At 42.1% G+C, this 26,277-nt stretch overlaps 1 protein-coding gene across 2 annotated transcripts in view; it reads left to right on the top strand.

Moving 5' to 3' along the window:
• The window catches only part of COL28A1 (collagen type XXVIII alpha 1 chain), a 139,799-nt gene extending 118,145 nt beyond the window's left edge, over nt 1-21,654 (top strand). For both annotated transcript variants that reach the window (XM_054016739.1, XM_054016738.1), the window contains exons 28-36: nt 1,372-1,440; nt 1,813-1,893; nt 1,985-2,020; nt 3,102-3,138; nt 5,802-6,353; nt 12,415-12,605; nt 18,054-18,297; nt 19,181-19,357; nt 20,273-21,654. In XM_054016739.1, the coding sequence (XP_053872714.1) occupies nt 1,372-1,440; nt 1,813-1,893; nt 1,985-2,020; nt 3,102-3,138; nt 5,802-6,353; nt 12,415-12,605; nt 18,054-18,297; nt 19,181-19,353 (1,383 nt within the window). In that variant the 3' untranslated portion in view covers nt 19,354-19,357; nt 20,273-21,654. The remainder of the gene's footprint in view (nt 1-1,371; nt 1,441-1,812; nt 1,894-1,984; nt 2,021-3,101; nt 3,139-5,801; nt 6,354-12,414; nt 12,606-18,053; nt 18,298-19,180; nt 19,358-20,272) is intronic.
• The last annotated feature ends 4,623 nt before the right edge of the window (nt 21,655-26,277 follow it).

A 26,277-nucleotide genomic window follows, 5' to 3' on the forward strand; every position in this document is an offset into this window, starting at 1 on the left:
CCCCCTCCCCCCCCCCCAGAATGTTTGATCGACAAAAGAACAGGAACAGAGGCCTGGTATGGAATCCTGGTCCCATTGAAATCAATGGGAGAACTCTCATTGACTTCACTGGGGTTAAGATTGCACTTCAGGGGTCCACAGCATTACTCCAGGTTTATGCTAGTGCAATTCCATATCTCAGCTGGGTATCACAACCTAGAATGGTCTCAGGCTGTCCCAGCACTTATTTTTCCCTGTCACTTTAAAAAAAATGACTGCTACAACCCAGAGACTGGGGAAAGGTGGTAGAGAACACTTTGTATGACTTAAGGGCTAGTCTACACTAGAAGCGCTAACGTGGTGCAGCTGCACCAATGCAGCTGCACCACTGTAGCGCGTCTGGTGAAGACGCTCTAGCCAATGGGAGAGAGCTCTCCCATCGACTTAATTTCTCCACCTCCGTGAGAGGCAGTAGCTACGTTGGTGGGAGAACTTTGATGTAGCGCTGTCTACACCAGCGCTTAGATTGGTATCACTTACATCACTCAGGGGTGTGGATTATTCAGTGTGCTTATGCAGCCTGCGCTGAAACCTGTGCTGCTGTGGCCACACTGCTAATTTTAACCATGCTAGCGTGGTTACGTCTACTTATACTGCAGTCACACTTCAGAGTGCAGCGTAGATATACCCTAACAGATCTGTCTCTTCATTAGGCCTTAAAGGTATTGTACACTGTAGTAGCACTCCCTGTGGCTGTGGAAGAAGTGTTTTAAGGTAGACAAATTACTTCCTTTCTGTGGGGCTTCACTATAGAGACATCTGTTTATCATTCCTTTGGGCTTTGTAAATGCACATTTCCGTCATGTAACACTTGTGACTGCTTAAGGCTGCTTGGCTGAGTTGTGGGGTTGTTCTGCCTTTAGTATGATGTCTCAGTCAAAAAATACTAACATTCCTGTATTAAAAGGAACAGAATGGTTTGTGAACCTCTATCAATGTAATGGATTTTCTGTACATTCAGGAAGTCCACATGTAGCTAAAAATTACTGTTTTTAATGTCCAGTTTCCATGGTGGCAGTTATATTGAATACAGTGCCACTATCACAAAGCATTTTATAAAACTATATACATATAGCAGGGCAACTGGTGCACCATACACCAACCCGTTTTACAAAAAAGTATTGTGGGATCTTTAGTGTATGGACGGAATCTCCAAACCCAAACCCATTAGTTATTACTGCTACTTAAGAGCAGCACTTTTGAATTGTTGGTGACATTACATAATGCAAAGACTTCGGCTTTCTCTATGACACAGAATGTTACTACATGAATGTATCTTTTCCATAACTTAATATCACTTTTAGTTGAATTTACTCTCCATGTTGTATTCAGGGAGAACAAGGACTTCCAGGTTTACCAGGACCTAGGGGTTCAGAGGGATATGGCCTCCCTGGCTCAAAGGTAAATCCTAGCCTATGTATTAATAAATGATTTTTTTTCTTATTAGATGTGCCTGGTTTTATGCAGATAAACAAAAGACCAACACTACCTTAAAGAGAGCTTGCAGTCTAAGGGCCTGATCCTGCAAAAATTTAGGGCACGTCTACGCTATAAAACTATATTAGGTCGACATACAGCCACCACAGTAATTACTGCAGTGGTTCATGTACAAACTGCCCATTGACCAGTAGTCTCAAATGCACAGATAGAGTTCTTCCATGGGTTTGTATGGAGGACATGTGCTAGTACAAACTAAACAAAAACTGGGGAAGCACAGTTCCAATTATGTATCTCTAGCACTTCCCTACTTTTTCCTCTGCTGTCTTCTATTAGGGAGATTATGGGGAGAAAGGTGATCCAGGAAAGAAAGGTGATAAAGGAGATATTGGAGAACCAGGCCCTGCAGGACCAATGGTAAAATGCCTTTTTTACATTATTTAATTTTACAGAATGGAAATGAGATAAACTAGCATTTATTAATTGATCTCATTCTACAAATTCTTAGGGGTTTGTGGGAAGAAAAGGTGAACCTGCTCTTACTGTAAGTATATACATTAATTGATTTATGACAGTCAAGAATTTACCCTTTGCAAAAACTGTGCATGTTTTGTTAATTTGAATAAATTCTGATCCTGCTGCTTCAGAGTTTGACTAAGTTATTATAAATTGGGCTGATCTGGAATTCAGAGACACACTGATAGACATTAGCAATACATTTGGAAGCAGAACACAAATTCCACCGGAAATGATCATCTTATTGGTGGAATTTGTGTCATAGACAGGTTCTGCTGTGTTGTTGTCATTCTTGTTGCTGGTTGGAGTGGTGGAAATACTTTGCTAACTATACCATTTCCTGAAGAATCTACACAGGCCAAACATGGAGCGTTTCAAAACCCTTTCATGTGATAGACAGAAGCAGGCATTGTTCTGCATGCAATTTGCTGAGAATGTACAATATGGGTGGATATAAATGCATGTGGGAATGACTGGGGCATGTAGTAATGACCTTTCTATTGTCTAGACCACATAGTTTTGTTTCAGACATCCAAACAAGTTATTTTAGGATAATAAAATAATGGAGCATGTGTCTCTGAGATAACCACATAGAGTAAACTGCATCATCTTTGCAAGGTTTTCTTTTTAAATGTGCATTAGAGGTCTTAATACCCGAGATGTGACCAACATGTCACAACTCTTGAGACCTATGATTAGTATCAAGAGCAATTTATTGTAAATACTTTGGGCCACATATTATGTAGATTTTAAGAACAGCTAACTGACTTCAACTGACTTCATCTGAAGAAGTGGGGTTTTATGCCCATGAAAGCTTATGCCCAAATAAATCTGTTAGTCTTTAAGGTGCCACTGGACTCCTCATTGACTTCAACTAGGAGTACTATTTAGAAGCTGATGGCATGATAAAGCCGCATGTCAGCTGGTGACATTTATGAGTTCCAGCCACTTTATAGTTGTCCCTAAGTGCAATATAATTTGCTCTGTAAAATAGCAAAACTGCAAAAACGGGACAGCAGGTTTTGGATATGCAGTAGCAGCTCAAACAAAAGAAAAACATGCCCTAGGATTAGAATAAACGTAACACATTAATGAATACTGTCTTTCAGAAAGAAGAAATTATCAGACTTATCATGGAAATATGTGGTAAGATCTATGTTATAGAAAAGAAATAACAAGTTTTAATAAAAAACAATAAAACTACCATGGTGAAAATGATACAGGTAAAGCCTGCTACTCCACGTGTTAGTGAGGAAGGATCTCTGTCATAATGGAACACATGTACAGTGTCAGCAGTAAAACATCTTTAAATAAGATGTTACAGAAAATAAGTGAAGTTGGGTAGAGCCTATGATTTTCAGCTGAAAAGTAAGCAGATCATAGCAAGAGGAATTCTGCAAATCAAAAGGAAATCCAGCAGAGCTCACAGTGGAAGTATAATCCCGCCAGAAACTGTATCATATGTCCCTAGACACTATCTCAGCAATGTAAAAAGGGTTCCAGGGGCAGACACCAGCTGAGGAAGTCCTGACAGCATAGCCACACTGCCAGAGAAGGGGAGGAGGGGGGGAAAGGAAGAGAAGAGGAAGGAGGGAACACCAGGGGCCAGGCCTTCTGCATATCTCTGGGATCTGCAGGGTTTGTTGGCAAGCCATGCAGAATGTTCCGCAAGTGGCCAAGAACTTGCTCTCTGCACAGAGTTACTGGAAGGATAACCTCACTGAAATGTCTTCCCTTAACTCTGTACTACAGCTGTCTGCAGAAGAGATGACTGGGCCTAGAGTTTGGGCACATTACCTTTACAGACTGTGTAAACCTGGGAAATCTGAGGACAAAAACCATAGTTACATGTCTTTTTTTAAAGGTTTCAGAAATTATTAACTAAACTGTCAGAAAAAATATTAAGATTTCAGTTACTAGATTGTGTGCTTTAAGGGAGATAGAACTTAAAAATATAAAAGCAAAATGCAGTAAAGAACATTTCTGTTGTTTATTAATTTACTTTGAAATTATTAATAGCTACACTGAAAGTTATTAAATTGATATAGTTATGAATACTTTTTTTCCTATGTAGGTAATAGTGCTTAGTTCTCTGAAAACATCTGCTCAATGTGCAGTGGCAATCAAAAAAGCTAACAATGTTAGGAACTATTAGAAAAAGGATAGATAATACTATATGGAGATATACCTATCTCATAGAACTGGAAGGGACCCTGAGTCCAGCCCCCTGCCTTTACTAGCAGGATCAAGTACTGATTTTTGCCCCGGATCCCTCAAGGATTGAGCTCACAATCCTGGGTTTAGCAGGCTAATGCTCAAACCACTGAGCTATTCCTCCCCTTGTCTTTTAATAAGACATAAAACATCATAATGCTATTATGTATTAATTGATCTTTGACTATTAGCGGTAAATATGTGGCCAATGGCCTGTAATAGGACACTAGATAGGGTGGGATCTGAGTTACTACAGAGAATTCTTTCCTGGGTGTCTGGCTGGTGAGTCCTGCCCACATGCTCAGGGTTTAGCTGATCGCCATATTTGGGGTCAGGAAGGAATTTTCCTCGAGGGCAGATTGGCAGAGGTCCTGAGGGTTTTTCACCTTCCTCTGCAGCATGGGGCACGGGTCACTTGCTGGAGGATTCTCTGCACCTTGAAGTCTTTAAACCACAAGTTGAGGGCTTCAATAGCTCAGACATAGATCAGGGGTTTGTTACAAGAGTGGGTGGGTGAGATTCTGTGGCCTGCGTTGTGCAGGAGATCAGACTAGAAGATCATAATGGTCCTTTCTGACCTTAAAGTCTATGAGTCTATATAAATCCATGGTACTCCCACATCTTGAATACTGCATGCGGTTCTGGTTGCCCCATCTCAAAAATATATATTAGAATTGGAGAAGGTACAGAGCAGGGCCACAAAAATGATTAGGGGTATCAAACAGCTTCCATATGAAGAGAGATTAAGAAGACTGGGACTGTTCATCTTAGAAAAGAGATGACTAAGAAGGGATATGATAGAGGTCTATACAAATCAAGAATGTTGTAGAGAAAGTGAATAGGAAAGTGTTATTTACCCCTGTACATAACACAAGAACCAGGGTTCACCCAATGAAACTAATAGGCAGTAGGTTTTAAATAAACATAAGGAAGTACTTCTTCATACAACACACAGTCAACCTGTGGAAATCATTGCCAGGGGATGTTCTGAAGGGCAACAGAATAGCTGGGTTCAAAAAAGAATTAGATAAATTATTGGAGGATAGGTTTATCAATGGCTATTAGCCAAGATGGTCAGGAACACAAATCCATGCTCTTAGTACCACTAAATCTCTGTTTGCCAGAAGCTGGGAGTGGATGACAGGGGATGGATCACTTGATAATTGCCTTGTTCTGTTCATTGCCTCTGAAGCATCTGGCACTGGCCACTGTCAGAAGACAGGTTACTGGACTAAGTGGACTATTGGTCTGACCCAGTATAGCCATTCTTATGTTCTAATAAATATTTAGTAGATGTTGGTAAATAAACAAAATGTAAACAAAGAAAAAGAGCACCTTCATTATAAAAATGTAGAGATAGATAAATTAAAATTTGGGAAGTCAGAATCTTCTACCCATTTCTTTCCATTCTGCATCTGGCCTACCATTTGCTATGAAAAAAATCTCAGTAACTGTAGATTACTTTAGTTTTCTGTTTTCAGAAAAGTCACCTTGACTTGGGTGACTGAGAATCTGATGTATATTTTTTCAGTTGCATTCATTGTGTAATCGAAAGGAAGTTTCTCATAAAATGTCAAAAATTGTTAATATTTTAGGCTGTGGCATCAAATGTAAAGAAACTCCACTGGAACTTGTATTTGTGATTGACAGCTCAGAAAGCGTTGGACCAGACAACTTCAGAATTGTCAAAGATTTTGTGAAAACACTCATTGACAGGGTAACGGTCAACCAAGGTACTGCCCGCATTGGCATTATCAACTTCAGCCACAAAGTAGAGCTGGTATCGACTCTGCAGCAGTACACGAGCAAAGATAAGGTGAAACTTGCTATTGATAAAATGCAGTACCTAGGGGAAGGCACTTGCACAGCTACAGCTATCAGCAAAGCCATTGAGATATTTCAGGTTGCACGACAAGGGGTAAGAAAAGTGGCTATTGTAATAACAGATGGACAAGCTGATACTCGTGATCAAAGCCTGGATGACGTAGTGAGGAGTGCGCATGCCATCAACATTGAGATATTTGTAATTGGGGTGGTTCAAAAGACTGATCCTAACTTTCAGGAGTTTCTGGAAGAATTGCAACTCATTGCTACAGACCCTGACAGTGAACATGTCTACCAGATAGATGACTTCATCACACTCCCAGGTAAGAGAAACTACCTCTTTAACAGGAACCATGAAAATAGTGCATTGCATGGAATTAGGCCTTTGACATAGCAACTGAAGTCAGTCAGTATAGTTCAGTTCTGTGACAAAGTAGCTTGCCTCTTACCTTCAGATGCAACTCATTCCTCAGTTTCCCTCACTCGCTGTGTAATTTAGTCCTCTAGCCAAATCAGATCTTCATGCCTTCCAGGGTAAATGAAAGTCCAGTACAAACAATGAGAGTTCCCACAGCCATTCTTTATACAGCTTCTTTTGTTCTGTGGGTTACCAGCCCTCCATTGAAGGCTTCTGTCAATTTTTCCCCAGAATGCCTCAGTGCTGGGTCAAAGTTCCATCATTGTCTGTGAAGTCTTCTGTCCTTCGTGCAGGACAGCGAAGAGGATTTCTCCTCACCTTTGCATTCTGTCTGTCTGTCTCTCTCTCTCTGTCTCTCTCTGGGCCACTAATCTCCCTCAAGGTCTGTCAATCCTTCCCTCTTTTTCACAGTTTCACATAGAGCTATAATGGAGCTTATGACATTTCCCAACCTCTCCTCCCCATAGACACCACCATAAAGTACTCCTTCCAGTCTCTCTACCCCATAGATCTATCAGTTTCAAGGCCAGGAGGGGTCACTGTGATCATCTAGTCTGACCTTCTGAATAACACAAGCCATAGAACTTCCCCCAAATAATTCCTAGAACATCTCTTTTAGAAAAACATCCAATCTTGATTTAAAAATAGCCAGTGATGGAGAATCCACCAGGACCCTGAGTAAATTGTTCCAATGATTAATTACCCATACTGTTAAAAAATTACAACTTATTTCCAGTCTGAATTTGTCTAATTTCTACTTTCTGCCATTGGATTGTATTATACCTTTCTCTGATAGACTGAAGAATTCATTTATCAAATATTTCTTCCCCAGGAAGTACTTAGAGATAAGGCTATGTTTTAGTCATGGGTATTTTTAGTAAAAGTCATGGACTGGTCACGGGCAGTAAACAAAAATTCATGGCCCCTGACCTGTCCATGACTTTTACTGAAAATACCCGTGACTAAAACTTGGGTGGGGGGGCTGCGGGTGCTTGGGGGGGCAGTCTGGGGCACTGTGGGGGCTGGAGGAGGTGGCCCAGAGGACCCTGCTGGTGGTGGGGGGGTTGGTCAGCATGGCCCGGGACCCACGTTGGTGCTGGGGGAAGGCGGTGTGTGGCCAGGACCCCTGCTGTTGCTGGTGGGAGGAGGGTTGGCGGGGTTGGCAGGGGCTCCGAATTGGCAGAATTGGCTCTGCATCCCTGCAGCAAAGGGGTGCAGGGGTCAGGGGTCTTGGTGTGCTGCTCCCATCACAAACGTTTCTGAAGCATTTCCAAAGTTCGCAGTATATCTAAGGCCTCTGGCAGTCTTAGGGCATTCAGATCAAATAGATAAGCATCTTGTTAGACAGGACGTCAAGGAAGTGTTTATTTGGCAGGGAAGCCCTCTGGCCTGGGGGCTTTCCCCACTTTCATATTCTTAATCTTCTCAATTAACTTGTCCTCTGCTAGAGGCACATCAAGGTTTCTATGCTGGACTGCAGTCATTTGCTGTAGTGTAATATTTTTGAAAAATTGATCCAAAGCATCTGTGGAGGCGTTTATGTCCAATTGGTACTGATCTTTATAGAAATTAAAGAACACTTCATTAATCTTCAGGTGATGTACATAGTTTACCATGTGTATCATGGATGGCCATGATTCTACATGCAGAGGTCTTTTGTCTTAGGCCAGTGGTTTTCAAAGTGAGGGTTGCAATCCAGTACTGGGTTGTGGAATGTAAGGCACGGGGTTGTGGCAGCTCAAGTCCCATCGGCAGTGCTGCCTGGCTAAGGCAGGCTAGTCCCTACCTGTTCTGACACTGCGCTGCACCCTGGAAGCTGCTGGCAGCACGTCCGGCTCCTAGGCGGGGGGGAGGGGGCACAGGGCTCCACGCACTGCCCCTGCCCTGAACACCAGCTCTGCACTACCATTGGCTGGGAACTGGCCAATGGGAGCTGGGGGAGCAGTGCCTGTGAGCATGAGCCGCGCGGAGCCGCTTGCTTACTTCCACCTAGGAGCTGGACCTGCTGCTGGCTGCTTCTGGGGCACAGCATAGTCCATGGTGCCAGGACAGGCAGGAAGCCTGCCATAGCACCCCTGCGACCAGGGGCTGCTAACAGGGAGTTTCGCAAGGGAGTTCTCCAGGTGAAGGAGGAGCAAATACAGGACCCTTGGGGTAAGTGACTGTCTGTAGTGTGTGTTTGTTTGTGTTTGGGGGTTACTTGCTGTGTGCTGAGCTTGTGTTCGTCAGTCTGTTTGTTTGGTTGGTTGGTTGAAGGACCGTGTGCTGTGGCTGGCAGTTGGAAGCTGTGAGCTTTAAAGGACGGTTTGAAGGCTAGAAGCCTCTGGTAATTGGCTGAGCCTTAATCAGTGGGCGGGGCATTCACCCAGGCCAGGGCTTTATAAAGCAGCGCACAAGCGACCAGGGGCTGCTAACAGGGAGTTTCGCAAGGGAGTTTAGAAGGGGAGCAGGAAGGGTGCGCGGGTCCCTTGCCGGTTCTATCTTATACCCTTTATTCCCCTTAAAACCTATAAACCAAACTACATTCAAAACTTCTTGCTTTAAACAACCCCTTCATTAACTAGGAGACAATGCAGGCAGAAGCCCAGCTGCAGAGTGGGGGCTATCCAGTTTATTGCACTGAGTGTAGCATGTATGATTACCTGCCCTGTGGGCGGGTGGTGTATGTGTGCATTTGGTGCAAGGAGCTTCTGGCCCTCAGAGACCACGTATGGACTTTGGAGGCAAGGGTGGCGGAACTGGAGGAGCTAAGGGAGGCAGAGAGGTATGTTGATGAGGCTTTCCGGGACACTGTAGAATTGTCCCACATCCGGTCAGACAGCCCCTGCGCTGTTGAGGAGGATGCAAGGCCCAGGGAAGCAGAGCAGTCAACGGGAGCAGAGGGAAACCTTCCCATAGTTGGGACCCTCCTTCCAGATGGTGCTGGGGTTGCCTCTCGCACTGAGGTTCTCTCTCCGGGGGAGGGACCTCCAGTTGCTAGGAAAAGGCGGGTATTAGTATTGGGAGATTCGATCATTAGAAACATAGATAGCTGGGTTTGTGATGACCGGGAGAACCGTATGGTGACTTGCCTGCCTGGTGCGAAGGTTGCGGATCTCTCGAGACATCTAGACAGCCTTATGTGTAGTGCTGGGGAGGAGCCGATGGTCGTGGTACATGTAGGTACCAATGACGTAGGGAAGAGTAGGAGAGATGTCCTGGAGGCCAAATTTAGGCTGCTAGGGAAGAGACTGAAATCCAGGACCTCTATGGTGGCATTCTCAGAAATGCTCCCAGTTCCACGCGCAGGGCCAGGTAGGCAGGCAGAGCTTCAGAGTCTCAATGCATGGATGAGACGATGGTGTAGAGAGGAGGGGTTTACATTCATTAGGAACTGGGGAAACTTCTGGAATGGGGGGAGCCTATACAGGAAGAATGGGCTCCACCTAAACCAAGGTGGAACCAGAGTGCTGGCACTAAACATTAAAAAGGTTGTAGAGCAGTTTTTAAACTAGGAGATGGGGGAAAGCCGACTGCTGCAGAGGAGCAAGTGGATCGGACAGAGACTTCTCTTAGGGGAGAGTCTAATGATACAGAATCTCCAGGTTATAGTCAGGAGCAGAGGATGGAAGAGGATAAAGTAGGAGCCAGATCAGATGATAAACATTCACATAAAAAAGAATCTGACACATCAGAAAAGGGCAGACAAATAAACAGTGACAAGTTTTTAAAGTGCTTGTACACAAATGCTAGAAGTCTAAATAATAAGATGGGTGAACTAGAGTGCTTGTGATAAAGGAGGATATTGATATAATAGGCATCACAGAAACCTGGTGGACTGAGAGCAATCAATGGGACACAATCATTCCGGGGTACAAAATATATCAGAAGGACAGAACAGGTCGTGCAGGTGGGGGAGTGGCACTATATGTGAAAGAAAATGTACAATCAAATGAAGTAAAAATCTTAAGCAAATCCGCATGTTCCATAGAATCTCTATGGATAGAAATTTCATGCTCTAATAAGAATATACCATTAGGGATCTATTATCGACCACCTGACCAGGACGGTGATAGTGATGATGAAATGCTAAGGGAAATTAGAGAGGCTATCAAAATTAAGAACTCAGTAATAGTGGGGGATTTCAATTATCCCCATATTGACTGGGAACATTTCACTTCAGGACGAAATGCAGAGATAAAATTTCTCGATATTTTAAATGACTGCTTCATGGAGCAGCTGGTACGGGAACCCACAAGGGGAGAGGCAACTCTAGATTTAGTCCTGAGTGGAGCACAGGAGCTGGTCCAAGAGGTAACTATAGCAGGACCGCTTGGAAATACTGACCATAATACAATAGCATTCAACATCCCTGTGGTGGGAAGAACATCTCAACAGCCCAACACTGTGGCATTTAATTTCAAAAGGGGGAACTATGCAAAAATGAGGGGGTTAGTTAAACAGAAGTTAAAAGGTACAGTGACTAAAGTGAAATCCCTGCAAGCTGCATGGGCGCTTTTTAAAGACACCATAATAGAGGCCCAACTTCAATGTATACCCCAAATTAAGAAACACAGTAAAAGAACTAAAAAAGAGCCACCGTGGCTTAACAACCATGTAAAAGAAGCAGTGAGAGATAAAAAGACTTCCTTTAAAAAGTGGAAGTCAAATCCTAGTAGAGCAAATAGAAAGGAGCATAAACACTGCCAAATTAAGTGCAAGAATGTAATAAGAAAAGCCAAAGAGGAGTTTGAAGAACGGCTAGCCAAAAACTCCAAAGGTAATAACAAAATGTTTTTTAAGTACATCAGAAGCAGGAAGCCTGCTAAACAACCAGTGGGGCCCCTGGATGATCGAGATACAAAAGGAGCGCTTAAAGACGATAAAGTCATTGCGGAGAAACTAAATGGATTCTTTGCTTCAGTCTTCACGGCTGAGGATGTTAGGGAGATTCCCAAACCTGAGCTGGCTTTTGTAGGTGACAAATCTGAGGAACTGTCACGGATTGAAGTGTCACGAGAGGAGGTTTTGGAATTAATTGATAAACGTAACATTAACAAGTCACCGGGACCAGATGGCATTCACCTAAGAGTTCTGAAAGAACTCAAATATGAAGTTGCGGAACTATTAACTAAGGTTTCTAACCTGTCCTTTAAATCAGCTTCTGTATCCAATGACTGGAAGTTAGCTAATGTAACGCCAATATTTAAAAAGGGCTCTAGAGGTGATCCCGGCAATTACAGACCGGTAAGTCTAACGTCTGTTCCGGGCAAATTAGTCAAAACAATAGTTAAGAATAAAATTGTCTGACACATAGAAAAACATAAACTGTTGAGCAATAGTCAACATGGTTTCTGTAAAGGGAAATCGTGTCTTACTAATCTATTAGAATGCTTTGAAGGGGTCAACAAATGTGGACAAGGGGGATCCAGTGGACATAGTGTACTTAGATTTCCAGAAAGCCTTTGACAAGGTCCCTCACCAAAGGCTCTTATGTAAATTAAGCTGCCATGGGATAAAAGGGAAGGTCCTTTCATGGATTGAGAACTGGTTAAAAGACAGGGAACAAAGGGTAGGAATTAATGGTAAATTCTCAGAATGGAGAGGGGTAACTGTGTTTCAGAGGTAAATATATCTAGGATATACTATATGTAGCAGCTTTCAAGACAAACAGGTGACTGACAACCAGATGTACAGACAGTAGAACAAGGGTTCTCAAAGTGGGGTCATGAACAGGTGTCAGGTGTCAAAACCACTCTGCTCTTTCCATATTGCTAAATGGGAGTGGGATCCCAGTCAGATACTAAGGGTTTTCTGGGGAAGGCAGTCAAGGGGTGGAAAAGGTTGAGAACCACTGCACTGGATTATAGACTTTTCTTTGTTCATGTGTATGATCACTTTAGAGCAACTCTGGCAACTGTTCCACTTATGCACTGAATTTCCTGTCAGAATCAGAGTAAAATGTGGATTTCTGTTAATCTTTTCAGCTCTTGAGAATAATCTCTTCCAACAAATCTGTGAGAATGACTCCAGCTCATATATCACCAGAGTCCTCAGTTCATCTTCAACTCCTCACCCTGGATTTGAAACACCCAACGAACGTAATATTGATCAGTTTGGTAAAACTCAGACTCCAGAACTTTATGTCCCTCCACCTACACAAGAAACTATCAATTTTGTAAGTAAAGTGTAATTATTAATAATCTTTCAAAAGAACTATGTCTGTATTTACATAAAAACATAATTTCTTACATTGTTTATTATCCTTGTAAGATGCAACATGATCAAATCATGAATTCTTTCAACAGACAGAAGCAAGGTTTGGACAAAGGATATTTAAAGTGAGATCTGAAACTTAATTGCTAATTATTAAAAAACAGCTGTTTACCAAAAGAAGTAGATGTTGGAGTCTTAGAATCAAATGGAGATCTGTAAAATATATATTATGCCAGGGTTTTCAAACTTTTCATAGTATGGACACATCTTAAAGTGAGCTTTGTGGGTACCTCTCCTTCCATTCACAATTGTACAAATCACCACCCCTTTGTGAATGCAACTAGAACAATTTCTTACATGGAAAAGTACTATTAGGAAATATAGTTATGTAAGAAAAGAAAATATATGTAGCAAAGTGCACATGCCTAATTATGCAGTAGAAGACATTTTTATGTGGAAAATATGCTAATTGCCTGTGCAAACGTGTTGTGAAGGCACAGTTTTGTGCAGTTAGAATGAAATCCCACATGTTGAAAATTAGATTCTGTAATCTCTGAGGAATAATTCCAGGTTAAACATTTTAACACACTTAAAACTGCCTTCTCCAAACAAGGACACTCCACTGAGAAGTGGATTGCATCATGGAACAGCCCACCCAAATACCCCAAGAGAACCTGCTTCAAGACAGAAATAAACCCCCCTCTGACCACACCCACTTAGTTTTCACCTACCACCCCATACTGGAACCATACAGGATATCAAACAACCCATACGTGATGGGGACCCCATTCTCAGGGCCAACTCCAGGGTTTTTGCCACCCCAAGCGGCAGAAAAAAAGAAAAAAGCCGCGTTCGCGATCGACAGTAGCTCAGCCGCACCGCTTTCTTCTTCAGTGGCAATTTGGCGGCAGGTCCTTCCCTCCGAGAGGGGAATGAGGGACCTGCTGCCGAATTGCCGCCGAAGAGCCCAATGTGCCGCCCCTTCCCCTTGGCCACCCCAAGCACCTGCTTGCTAAGCTGGTGCCTGGAGCCGGCCCTGCCCATTCTGAAAGAAATCTTTCCTGAACCCCCACTTCAGGCCTTCAAACAACCTTACAACCTCTCCAAGCTCATCATCAGAAGCAAGTTCCCCACAGATCAGGACACATCAATTCAAAGTGGCACCAGAGCCTGCCAGAGCAACAGATGCAAAACCTGCAGATATATCTCCACTGCTACAATGATCAACACTCCCCACAACACACCTTTTAAGATCTATGGGTCCTACACATGCCTATCACAACATGTGGTGGACCTCATCCAGTGCACTAAATGTCCAGAGACACTTGATTTAAGGTTTATTACAATAATCTGTACCCACTAGCCCTGTCTTTTTGCCCTATGACTGCAGAGGTGTTAATGGGCTACTCTACCTTGAATGGTCCCTTACAATATGTGCCAACTACTTATGCTAAAACAATCTATTCCACCTTGCATTTTGCTGTGATGCTGGGATTACCCTTCCCAGGCTTGAAGAAGAGCTCTGTATAGCTTGAAAGCTTGTCTCTCTCACCAACAGAAGTTGGTCCATTAAACGATATTACCTTACACACCTAGTCTCTACAATATCCTATAGGATAGTGTCAGTTGATACCAGATCACTCAATTTTCAAGCGTTGCTGGCTCTTCCTTTCTTTCTGCGTCTATTATGGACATCCAAGAGTGGGTGCAGGGTTGTTTTTTGTAAAACTATTTTAACAGTTAAAATGTTACAAATTCTAGTGATATTTTCCATTCTAAGGAATATCTGTTCAAATCAACAATATGTTACCCAATAGCAGAAAAGTTTTTTTAGGTCTGTCAAGCAATTAAAAAAATTAATCGCGCGATTAATCGCACTGTTAAACAATAATAGAATACCATTTATTTTAAATATTTTGAATGTTTTCTACATTTTTAAATATATTGATTTAAATTATGACAGAATACAAAGTGTACAGTTCTCACTCTGTTTATTTTTTACTACAAATATTTACACTATAAAAAACAAAAGAAATAGTATTTTTCAATTCACCTAATACAAGTACTGTAGTGCAATTTCCTTGTTGTGAAAGTTGAATTTACAAATGTAGAACTATGTACAAAAATATAACTGCATTCAAAAATAAAACAATGTAAAACTTCAGAGCCTACGAGTCCATTCAGTCCTATTTCTTGTTCAGCCAATCGCTCAGACAAACAAGTTTGTTTACATTTGCAGGAGATAATGCTGCCTGCTTCTTGTTCACAATGTCACCTGAAAGTGAGAAAAAGTGTTCTCATGACACTGTTGTAGCTGATGTTGCAAGATATTTACATGCCAGATGCACTAAAGATTCATATGTCTCTTCATGCTTCAACCACCATTCCAGAGGACATGCATCCATACTGATGATGGGTTCTCCTCGATAACAATCCAAAGCAGTACGGATTGACACATGTGCATTTTCGTCATCTGAGTCAGATGCCACCAGCAGAAGGTTGATTTTCTTTTTTGGTGGTTCGGGTTCTATAATTTCCGCATTGGAGTGTTGCTCTTTTAAGACTTCTGAAAGCATGCTCCACACCTGCTCCCTCTCAGATTTTGGACGGCACTTCACATTCTTAAACCTTGGATTGAGTGCTGTAGCTATCTTTAGAAATCTGACATTGGTACCTTCTTTGCATTTTGTCAAATCTGCAGTGAAAGTGTTTTTAAAATGAGCATGTGCTGAGTCATCATCTGAGACTGCTAGAACATGAAATATATGGCAGAATGCAGGTAAAACAGAGCCAAAGTCATACAATTCTCCCCCAAGGAGTTCAGTCACAAATTTAATTAACACATTATTTTTTTAACTAGCGTCATCTGCATGGAAGCATGTCCTCTGGAACAGTGGCCGAACCATGAAGGGGCATACGAATGTTTAGTGTATCTGGCACATAAATACCTTCAATGCCGGCTACAAAAGTCCTATGTGAATGCTTGTTCTCACTCTATGATGACATTTTAAAAAAGAAGTGGGCAGCATTATCTCACGTAAATGTAAACAAACTTGTTTGCCTTAGCGATTGGTTAAATAAGAAGTAGGACTGAGTGGACTTGTAGGCTCTAAAGTTCTGCATTGTTTTGTTTTTGAGTGCAGTTATGCAACAAAAAAAAACATTTGTAAGTTGCGCTTTCACGATAAAGAGATTGCACTATGGCACTTGTATGAAGTGAATTGAAAAATACTGTTTCTTATCATTTTTACAGTGTAAATATTTGTAATAAAAAAATATAAAGTGAGCAGTGTATACTTCATATCCTGTGTTGTAATTGAAATCAATATATTTGAAAATGTAGAAAAACAACCAAAATATTTAATACATTTCAGTTCGTATTCTATTGTTTAACAATGCGGTTAAAACCGCGATTAATCGCAATTAATTTTTTTAATCGCGATTACTTTTTTGAGTTAATCGCATGAGTTAACTGCGATTAATCAACAGCCCTAGTTTCTTTTAAAAAGTTAATAATTTTTTTAAAACTGAACAACAGTTTTTAATGGTCTGGTCTCTTCACTCTGTTGTGGCCCAGCCTTGTGCACTGGATCACACACAGTATGGGTTTGGAGCAGAGGCTGCTCTATCTATAGGCAACCTAGGCAGTTACCTAGGGCAGCAGATTTATGGGCAGTGGTCTAGAGTGGCAAATTTGGCCTGGCCACCCCTCTGTCATGAGCAATCTGAGGGCTTGTCTAAACTTAAAAGATTTCCCTGACAGGCCACAGGCCAAAGGTTGCCATTCCCTGATTTAGACGAATAGCGGAATAACATACAGATGCTGTTTTTGCTTTAGTCTCTGGGCAAATCATGCCTCTAGTTACACCTAGTATTGCATGGGTGAAACTGGGGGCAGAATTTGGCCTTATTTAGGCAAAGTAGTTGGAAGCACCGTATTGAGCTCATTGGTGAATTGGCTGTTTATGGGATCACGTACTATGTGATTTATTGTTAATTATTTTTACCTCTAAATGACCAGGTGCTCATTAATGTGGATTTGGATGATCATATCAATAGCTAAATCTTTACAGCTCCTAACTCCCATCAAAATAAATATGGCCATTTTAAGAGCTTGAGCTGAAACACAAATATAAGTTTGCAGCCTGAAGAGGCTTCTTTGGACTGTGTCCGCCTGCTTAAACGTTTCCCACAGTTACAGCTATTGAGTCACAATGAGCAGGATTTTTCCTGGACTGGCCCTGGATTCTGGTTGCTTGTAAACAAGGGGATTCAGAGCATAATGTCCAGTTATAAAAGTGACAAATCAGCTCACCAGTATCCAATACTATTTCACATTAATCTATAACACTACATGTTTTAAGTTGCGGTTTGAAATGTTGACGTCTGTAATATTATTTCTTTTAAATGAGAGTGTACATAGTTTCATAAATCAAAAGCAATGCATTATTTATAGATTTGGAGTTCAGATAATTCAGAGAACACTCTCCATTCTGTGATCTATAATTCCATTGTTTCTAAACCTTGGAGGCATTTTTAAAATTTGGGGTTAGGTTAATGATCTGTAGAGCTTTACAGGTTTTAGGAAGGGGGGTTATTTTGTCCAAAAAATTCTACATATTTCTATTTCCCTAATGAGCAATTCACTATCAATTAGAGATTTCTTTTCAAATTCTGATATTTGATCAATTGTATTTACTACTTAATATGATCCGGTTAACCATTAAAAATCCTGACTATCAGCAGCAGGGAGATGAGATGATCCCATGTGACCGTGAATGGGAGGAGAAATGTCCACAAGCCAATCTGTGTATTAAGATATGGTCTCCACAATTTAAATGTTTATCACCTTCTGCTCTAGCAGTCTCTTAGGGGCGACTTTCCTACTTCCTAAAAACATCTCTGAAGAGGCAGAATGCATGCATATCCCCCTGCAAGTAATGCAGCGAATAGGGTGCCATCCATCTCACTGCCTAGATTCAGGATCTAAAATGTCACATAATCCCTTGGAACTACATACTAGAAATGATGAAGCATTTCACAGATTCATTTTGCTCTTTGGCCCCTCATATCCCTGATTTTATTTACTTTGCCAACTAAAAGGTTCCTGCGGCATTGATTAACTAGAATTAGGTTTGACATAGCCTGTGACTGAATTAAGTGGAAAGCACTATATTGGCTTCTCAGTCCATCAGCACCCAAGAAGCTCTAAAAACGTATTTAGTAAAAATAGCAACAGAGAGATGTGGAGGTTCACAATTCATTAGAGAGGCATGAACTTGCGGAGCAGTACAGCTAAATAGCACATGAGAAAATACTATTAGCCTCCTACATCATCTCAATTTTTCTCTTGGTATGCGAGTCTAAGTAGAATTTTACCATTAATGTAAAACTTTTAATCCTTTTGTAGCTGAGCCCTCCAGAGTCTGACAGAGAGACAGAGCTGTTGTCTTCCTCACTGGATTATACTGCTAGCACACCTTTTCAGAGGAACATTCCTGGTAGTCACAGACAACCAGTGACCTCTTCTCTTTATGGCAGATCTGATGACTTGGAAACTAGAGCTCCTAGTCCAGATGTACCTCTGCCATTTGGTATAATCACAGATGTAGAATGGCCTTCAACAGTTTTGAAGCCTCAAGCGACTAGAAAAGGTAAGGAGCAAATGTTGCTGCTAGAATTTGGCAAGAACAAAGATCTCGTTCTTGTCTTGTTACTGTTGGTTTTTGTTTTACAGTAGGTGTTTGTTCAGGTTTTTTAAGGACTTCATTTTTTCCTCCTAAATGCTGACTACTTTTCACAACACTTTGAATACAAGCTATTTTAAATTTTTTATGGTGGCAAATGCAGAGCGTATAAGGAGGCAGAGAGGATTAAGTGAACAAGTTGTTTTCATGCTGGGGGCCTGAGTTCAAATCATTTAGCCTAGACAGAGAAAAAATTTAATAGCTTGATACACAACTGAGAAACTCTGCTCAGGTGAGCCTGGGGCCTGGAGATGTAGCAGATATTTCTAGTCAAGGACGAATGGCATTCACAATATTTCAGGAGGTAGCTTGCTCACTAGACTTGCCTCCACTATTTTTTAGTCTAGGCAGTGTTAACAAACCTTAATATTTGCTAGACACTGAATTCACCAAATTATATGGGGAACAAAATAAAAGCATGTATAAATTGGGAGTTAAATATTTGCAAATCACTAATTATTTTTCTCCTACTGGTTACTATTGCTTGGCAATGACATTTTCTAGAATAAGAATCCAATTCTGGCACCTCAACACTGATTTAGGTTCCAAAATAGGGATTTAAGCACCCAAATTTGAAAACTGAGCCACTAGTCCATATATCTTTCAATCCATTCACATACCTTCCACTGATGTCAATGGGAATTTGACTGAGGACTGTATATGACCCCAAGAGATCAAGTGGGTGTAACAGGAGATGGTTTTTATTTATTGAAGAAGGTTCTTTTATAAAGTTCAATTTAACACAATAAGGAAGAAAAAACCCAGCTAACTTAACTTGATGTGATTTCAGATCCTAGGTGCTTGGAACCTATGAAACCAGGAGACTGTCGAGATTATCTGGTGAAGTGGTATTATGACAAGGATGCCAATTCTTGTGCCCGATTTTGGTATGGAGGTTGTAATGGCACCAGAAATAGGTTTGATACAGAAAAAGAATGTCAGGAAACCTGTATTCATAGATGAACAAGTAAGTCACATCTATGCTGGAGGCTGTCCTCACAAATCCAGAGTCATCTTTTAAATTGAAAAGATAAGAAAATTAATTGTGCAGCATATTGAATGCAGGGACCAGAGGTATTCAACTCTTCAAGTGGTCTCCTAAGTATAACTGTCTAAAGGGATGCAAAACCTGATTTATAGACGTACTACAGTAATTAAGTTGTCTTGTTGCCATATGGAATATTTCCCAGATACTGTTTAACATGGGCCTCCCCAGACAAAGACAAATAATTCCTAGCCCTTAGGTAGCATTTTTCATCCATAAATCTTAAAGCGCTTTACAACAGGTGGGTAAGCATTATCACCATCAAGTGGGAATATTGGACTGCCTATAGTAGGATGACCAGACAGCAAACGTGAAAAATCAGGACAGGAGGTGGTGTCGGGTAATAGGAGCCTATATAAGAAAAAGATCCAAAAATCAGGACTGTCCCTATAAAATTGGAACATCTGGTCATCCTAGACTATAGTCTGAAACTTCCAAAGAAAAAATATTGTATTGTCTCATAGCTATAGCTCTCTCTATAATAGCTACCTCTATATAGATTGATGTTTTAGATATCTCCTTTATGACCAACACATTTTTTAAAAAATTAAGGTTTTGCTGTAAGTGGCATAAGTGTTTACAGTTAAACAACCAGAGCTGTGGGTACATAATATTAATTAGGTGATATAGAATCCAACCCAGCAACATCTGAACCATTATCTCTGGTATCAGAATTAACTTCCTTATTTTTGCTTGTGAGTCTAGGAAAGTTTCTACTCATCAAATCACAGAAAATATATTGCATTTGATCTTTTGTTTAAAAAAGTGACTTTAAACTGCAGCAATTGCATTCCTCAAAGCTCTATAATAATCAAATTGATTTTTATTTCCTTCTAGGAACTGTCAGTTGGGATTAGTGAAGCTGAATGTTTCTGGCGTGTGTACAGGAATGAACACTGGAGAAGAATCCAGAATGATGTGCCAATATGAACACTACTAGAGTATCTTTTAGTGCTTGTCACAATATGACATTCACAATAAGTAGAGTGTAGATACACTCATATATAGCATATATTATCTAGATCATCTAGTAATAACTTTATGATGCATACAAAGAAATATACCTTTTCCCTCCAACTTTGTTGTTTTGATATAGTACTGTATATGGCACATATCATTCCAATTTTAGAATTAAGATGTCAAACATTTTGATACTCAGCATTTAACAATAAAGGCTTCAATCTATTTGAAAAATAAAGTGTGCTACAGTTTTAAACAGAAATTAGTGGTGCCTGAAATTGTTTCTCTTGTTACAGCACTTAGAGCAGGAAATGAAAATGTGTCATTTATCAGTATCCCTTGGGGATTTAAATACCATGGATATAACTGAATGAGTGTTTTCTTCTGTTGAAGCAGGTTTGGATTTAACGCTAGAATAATTTTGTCAGTTAGAAAGGTAAGCCCTGTCAATTCATTTTATTGTATAGTTATGGTAAAAGCTATGAGAGTCTTCAACTTTTAGGCTATTCAACATATTTTGATTTCTCAGGGCCCCTGTATAATAGAATGAAACAAAAAAAAACATATACACTACAGTTAAATAAAATAAATGATGTTGCAATTAAAAGGGAAAAGCACTGAAAGATGTACTGACATCTTTATTTCTATTATAATACTTTTTCCTTTCAGACCCAACCCTACCTGAAGGCACTGTATAAGCTAAAACTGAAGATTTTCTGATTAAATTAATATAAAGTAGTCTTGCATTGTTATTTGTTTGGAAATACAATACTTATGCCTGCATAGGCACTCATGCCAATCTTTTACAAGATAAAATAGCTGCTTACACAGTTTTAAGTTCCTCTTACTTAACTCTTAAGGACATCAAAAGGTATATTGCTGTTTACCTCAGATGTTATGCAATCCTCACTGAAAGAAATGCTGGAGTATATGATTTTTCCAAAGGACTAGTGATTTTGTGTGCCCAACCTCAGACACCTAAAACAAGGCATAATTTTCAGAGAAAGGGTGCTCACCCATTTCTGAAAACATGTCCCTGGTAATGTGTCTCAAGTTGGATATCCAAAAAGGAGGTAGCCCAAATCACTAGTCACTTCTCAAAATGTTGGCCTGTGTGTATAGAACTAATATTAGCTAATGATCACTTCATCCTGAAAAATGAGGGATTTAGTGTTCGGTTAGAATGCAAAAGTCAAAAATGAGGAGAGTACCAGGGAAACATTGAGCTTCATAGTGTTGCTTTCTTAAATACCAGGGGTTCAAAGATTTAGAACAAAATCAAGCTGTTAAAAGCTCAAATATTATTTTCTTTCACAATAAAAAAAAAAAAAAAGGAAAATTCTTTTCATTTCTTATTTCAAAACATACTGAAATTTATTAACAAGGCCACCAAAAATCTGCTATTCTTTTGGCCATAGCAACAGATGCACTGCAAATGATATGGAAAAACTCTTGTGGGACCTAAGATTTTACTGGCCCACAGGATAAGTGACCACACTTAGCAGGGCACAATTACACTGCTACCTTGATATAATGCGACCCGATATAACACAAATTCAGATATAACGCGGTAAATCAGTGCTGCGCACTCTGGTGGATCAAAGCAAGTTCAATATAACGTGGTTTCACCTATAATGTGGTAATATCTTTTGGCTCCCAAGGACAGCATTATATCGGGGTAGAGGTGTACGCATTCATTCTAATAATTCAAGACAGAACTCTTTATTTTACATGTAATCTCCTCAAGTACCACCAGATGGGGCAACTATAAAAATCTTTTTACCAAGTTCCTCATAGCAAGAATAAAGACAAAGGACAAGAAATTCTCTCTACTGGATGGGAATTCTACAGAGCAAGGCAAAGACTAGCAATTCAGATACAGTTCAGGTGGAAGAGATACTAAGGACGCTTCAGTCACTGTCACAATGGTATGCACATGGAACACAGCCTGTTCGGATATTGCTTTAGAGATTTGTGTGAAAACAAAGCAATGCCCACACAAGCTCTATTTTAAGCAAACAGCCTTTTATTTTTACATTCTGAAAAACACCAAGTGGGCAGCTTCTTGTCTGCATCACATGAAACAGGCTCTCCCAGGCTCTTTCACATATGTTATGGATGTTATTAAATATAAGTTATATTTTGGTAATTTCAAGTTGACTAGTGTTCACATTATAAAACCAATGAACTGTTACTACTCTGATATATAAAAAAATGTATCTGTGATATTTTAAAATCCTGATTCCCATTAAACTGAAACCTAAATGCTAATATATTCCTGCATTATATAATTTGGATAATACTTTATACATTGTTATATAAGTCCACATTTATATTTAATAATGGAATATATTTCAGACTGGAAGAGACCTCTGGAAAAGTATAATTGGAGAAATAGAAATAAATATTTTCTGCTAATGAGGAAGACACTTACCGTCCCCTTCCAAGTAAGTCTTTGTAGAAATACTGAAGGAAAAAAAAAAGTCAAGTACTTCTTAAAATTTAGTTTTAAAATACGATTGTCAATTAGCCAACAATTTTAGAGCAAATCTATTATAACATTATCATTTTTGTCAGAAAACAAATGAATACTAGGTCTACAGTGAATCATATACATACGTATTCTATCTTGTTGCCAAATACAGAACACTACTATTTATCATTTGTATCTTACAATAAGACCAGTTTTTTTGCAGTACAGGCAATCAGATACCATTTTACTGCTATTGTTACATATTCTAACTTTTAAGTATCATCATTCAGAAAAATTCCAGAATGATAAATATAGGTTTATCTATATAAACTAGGTTGTTTTACTGGCAAATAAAATATACAGATACACACTAAACTGATTTTATTGTCACATACCTTAAGATAGATTGCTTTTTCTAATTTCTGTGTAATATTTTTTGCTTATAAAAGACACGGACAAATAACACTGACTAGATCCAAGCGCAAGGTGGCCAGGTGACATTCTGTCTTTCCCACTTAAAAATTTTATTAAGATGATGTTAAAAAAAAATAGTGAACAGAGTTTGAGCATAGAAGTTTCTGGTTATCAGGGAATAACATACAGATTATCGAGGGTGCAAAGTTTGGTTTAAGATAAGGTGGCATGAGGAATACATAATCTGCAATATCCCCGATTGGGGGTAAAAGGTTGATGGGTCAAAGTACAGACATTGAGATATGAAGGTATGAAGTTCATAAAGTGGCTATGTTTGGGTGTGGATAATAATGAGTGGATATGATGATGAGGATGGATTGACCCTCATTTGGTGAGATTTAATGTTCAGGGAGTTTATGGTTCCAGTTCATATGATCCAACGGAGAAGGTCACTTGGTCTCTTTCTCGTAGTGGGAGAACGATGTCACTCTGGCTCACGCCTCCTGGTACTGTCGGTGGCCGGTGATGTGCTCGATGTAGATGTCCCTGGACCATCGGATGGCGTCTGAGACCATGAGGCGCCGCATGAGACGTGCATAGCGTCGACCGATCCCGCAGGTCCGCAGCACACACTCGTTGCAGGGGTCCCAGGTGCCCAGGGCTCCGACAATCAGGGCGTCCATCTGCACCTCAGAGCCCTTCGCTCTCAGGGTGTCAGCCAGGGGGGCGTACTTTTCCAGCTTACGAGCTCGGGCTTCGCGAAATGCCGGGGTCCTGTTCTCAAAGGAGACCGTGACGTCGATGAGAATGATCTTTTTCTGGGCCTCGTCGGTGACGACCATGTCAGGTCGTAGCTGGCTGTCAGTACCGGCGATGGTGTAGTTCACGGAGATCTCCCCGAGGCGTGGCGCGATGTCTTTCACCAGGCGGTTCTGGATGACGTTGTGGTGCAGCTGCCAGGCTCTGGAGTGGGGTTTGCAGCTGCACAGGATGTGGGGCAGGGTCTCGTTGGGGTAGCCACACTTCCTGCAACGCTTGTCTCGGTTCCCGTGGCGGATGGCTCCGTTGAGCGGGACGCAGTTGAGCCGGGCACGGTGAATGAACCGCCAGTCGGTGAAACAGGTGAAGCCACCCCCGGCGAGGAAGTGGTTGCTAGCGTCCCACTTGCTGGTCAACTCAAAGGCTTTACCCTGGTCTGGTTTATGCTTAAGGGTTTCCACGTAGAGCGAGCAGATGGTGGCCTTCAGAGTCCTCTTCAGCAAGCCCCTGGCCATCGGGGTGACGATGGTGTTGTCATCCGACCCGATCTGCGGCACCCGGACTCCCAGCTCCTGGCGCTCCTTGCACCACTGCCAGCGGCAGCCAATCCGCTTCCCCAGGTGACGCGTGGCGTTGCGAGTGTGGGACCACAGTGAAGCAATGTCGCGCCCATCCCGTCCGAATTCCCCATCCAGGGAGCCGCTCAGGAAGGTGGCGGCGATCCTTGCCGCGAGGCAGCTGGCATACAGCTTGTAGATGATGGAGCAGAGGGAGATGGGCCTCCAGTTGCCGGGGTCATCTCGGTCGCCTTTTTTGTGGATGAGCACGGTCATGGACTTTTTCCAGGAGCAGGGAACGCAATGGAACTGCTTGCATTTGTTGAAGATGGCAGCGAGCACCAAGCAGCCGGGGTCTCGCTTCTTCAGCAGGGTGTAGCGGATGCCATCTTTTCCAGGGGCGGTGTTTTTGGTCCTCGACAGCCTCGCCTGCACCTCCTGCGGGGAAAAATCTCGCTCCAAGTCTTCCGTGAGGTCAATCCGGGGTAGCGGGGAAAGGCACTCTGGGCGTCGCAAGTTGGTCTGAGCCTCGTGATCAAACAGATCCTTGAAGTAGGAGTAGAGCCTCTCGGCTGGATGGCACAGTAGGAGGAGGTCCCGTCGAGGATCTCCCGCATGGCTTTCGTCCGGTTCATCCTGTAGAGTTTCTGAATACGGGATGCAGCTGCTGGATCGTAGCGGCGGCCGACGTCCCCTCTCCTGCCTTTTCTGGCGGTGTTGTTACGGCTTGGCGCAGGGAATCTGCGAGTGGCCCGTGCGGCTTCCTGGGGTTCCCTCCCTCTGGCTGTAATTTCCGCAGACAGTTCTGCAGTCAGTCTGTCCATCATGGTGTCGAAGTTCTTAAAGTCCACAGCCTTTGCCAGCTCCTCCATCCAGGCGGATTGCCACGGCATGGCGACCCTCGCTCGTGGCCATCGCTCCTCCTGCTGCGTTGTCTCTGCAGGTTCAGGTGCTGCAGGGACGGTCTGCGGCCTTGCTATCCCTCGGACTGTGGAGCGGTGTTCAGGTGGGTCTTGAGGCGGGGGTCCTGGTGTGGTGGGGAGGGCAGCTCTCGGTGTCTCTGAGGCAGCACTGGATCTTCCGGGACGGAGTGGGGTTCTGGAAGCACCGGTGCTGGGCTTTGTCGGGGCATGGTCGTGTTTGGAAGCACTGGGGATGGTTCTGGTTCTTCTGCGGCCGGCATCCGGCTGGTGGGTCCTCGGTGGGGCATGGGGTTTTTGGCAGTCAGAGGCTCTTTGGGTAACCTTGGAGGAGGTATTGGGTCTCCCAGGGGCAGGGTCTGGCTGTGGGATCTGGGGGCTACGGGAGGCTCCTCCGTTGGTTGGATCTTGCCGTGCAGCCTGGGGAACGATACTAGTTGCTCCTACGGCAGGGCGGCATGAGGTTACCTGTGGGGGAGCGCTGCAGCGTCTCGCGTCCGTGTTGTGCCGGATGGTTTTTTTGAAGTCGCTGAGGCGTCTGGTGAGGTTGTTGACCTGAGAGGTGGTGGTGGTCCCCCTCACAGCAGGGTCCAGTGTGGGGATTCTGGAGATGGGACTGGTCCTTTTGGTGGCATCGTCAGTCCTCGAGGCGGGGGTTATGCTTCCCTCAGTTGGCGGTTGGTCCCCCCTGATCTGCTGTGACTCTGGGGATGCTGGCTGGGGTGCTGAAGCCAGATCATCGGTGGGGGTCAGGGTTGG

The sequence above is a fragment of the Malaclemys terrapin genome, chromosome 2 (assembly GCF_027887155.1).
Source record: "Malaclemys terrapin pileata isolate rMalTer1 chromosome 2, rMalTer1.hap1, whole genome shotgun sequence".
Classification (NCBI taxonomy): Eukaryota; Metazoa; Chordata; order Testudines; family Emydidae; genus Malaclemys; species Malaclemys terrapin.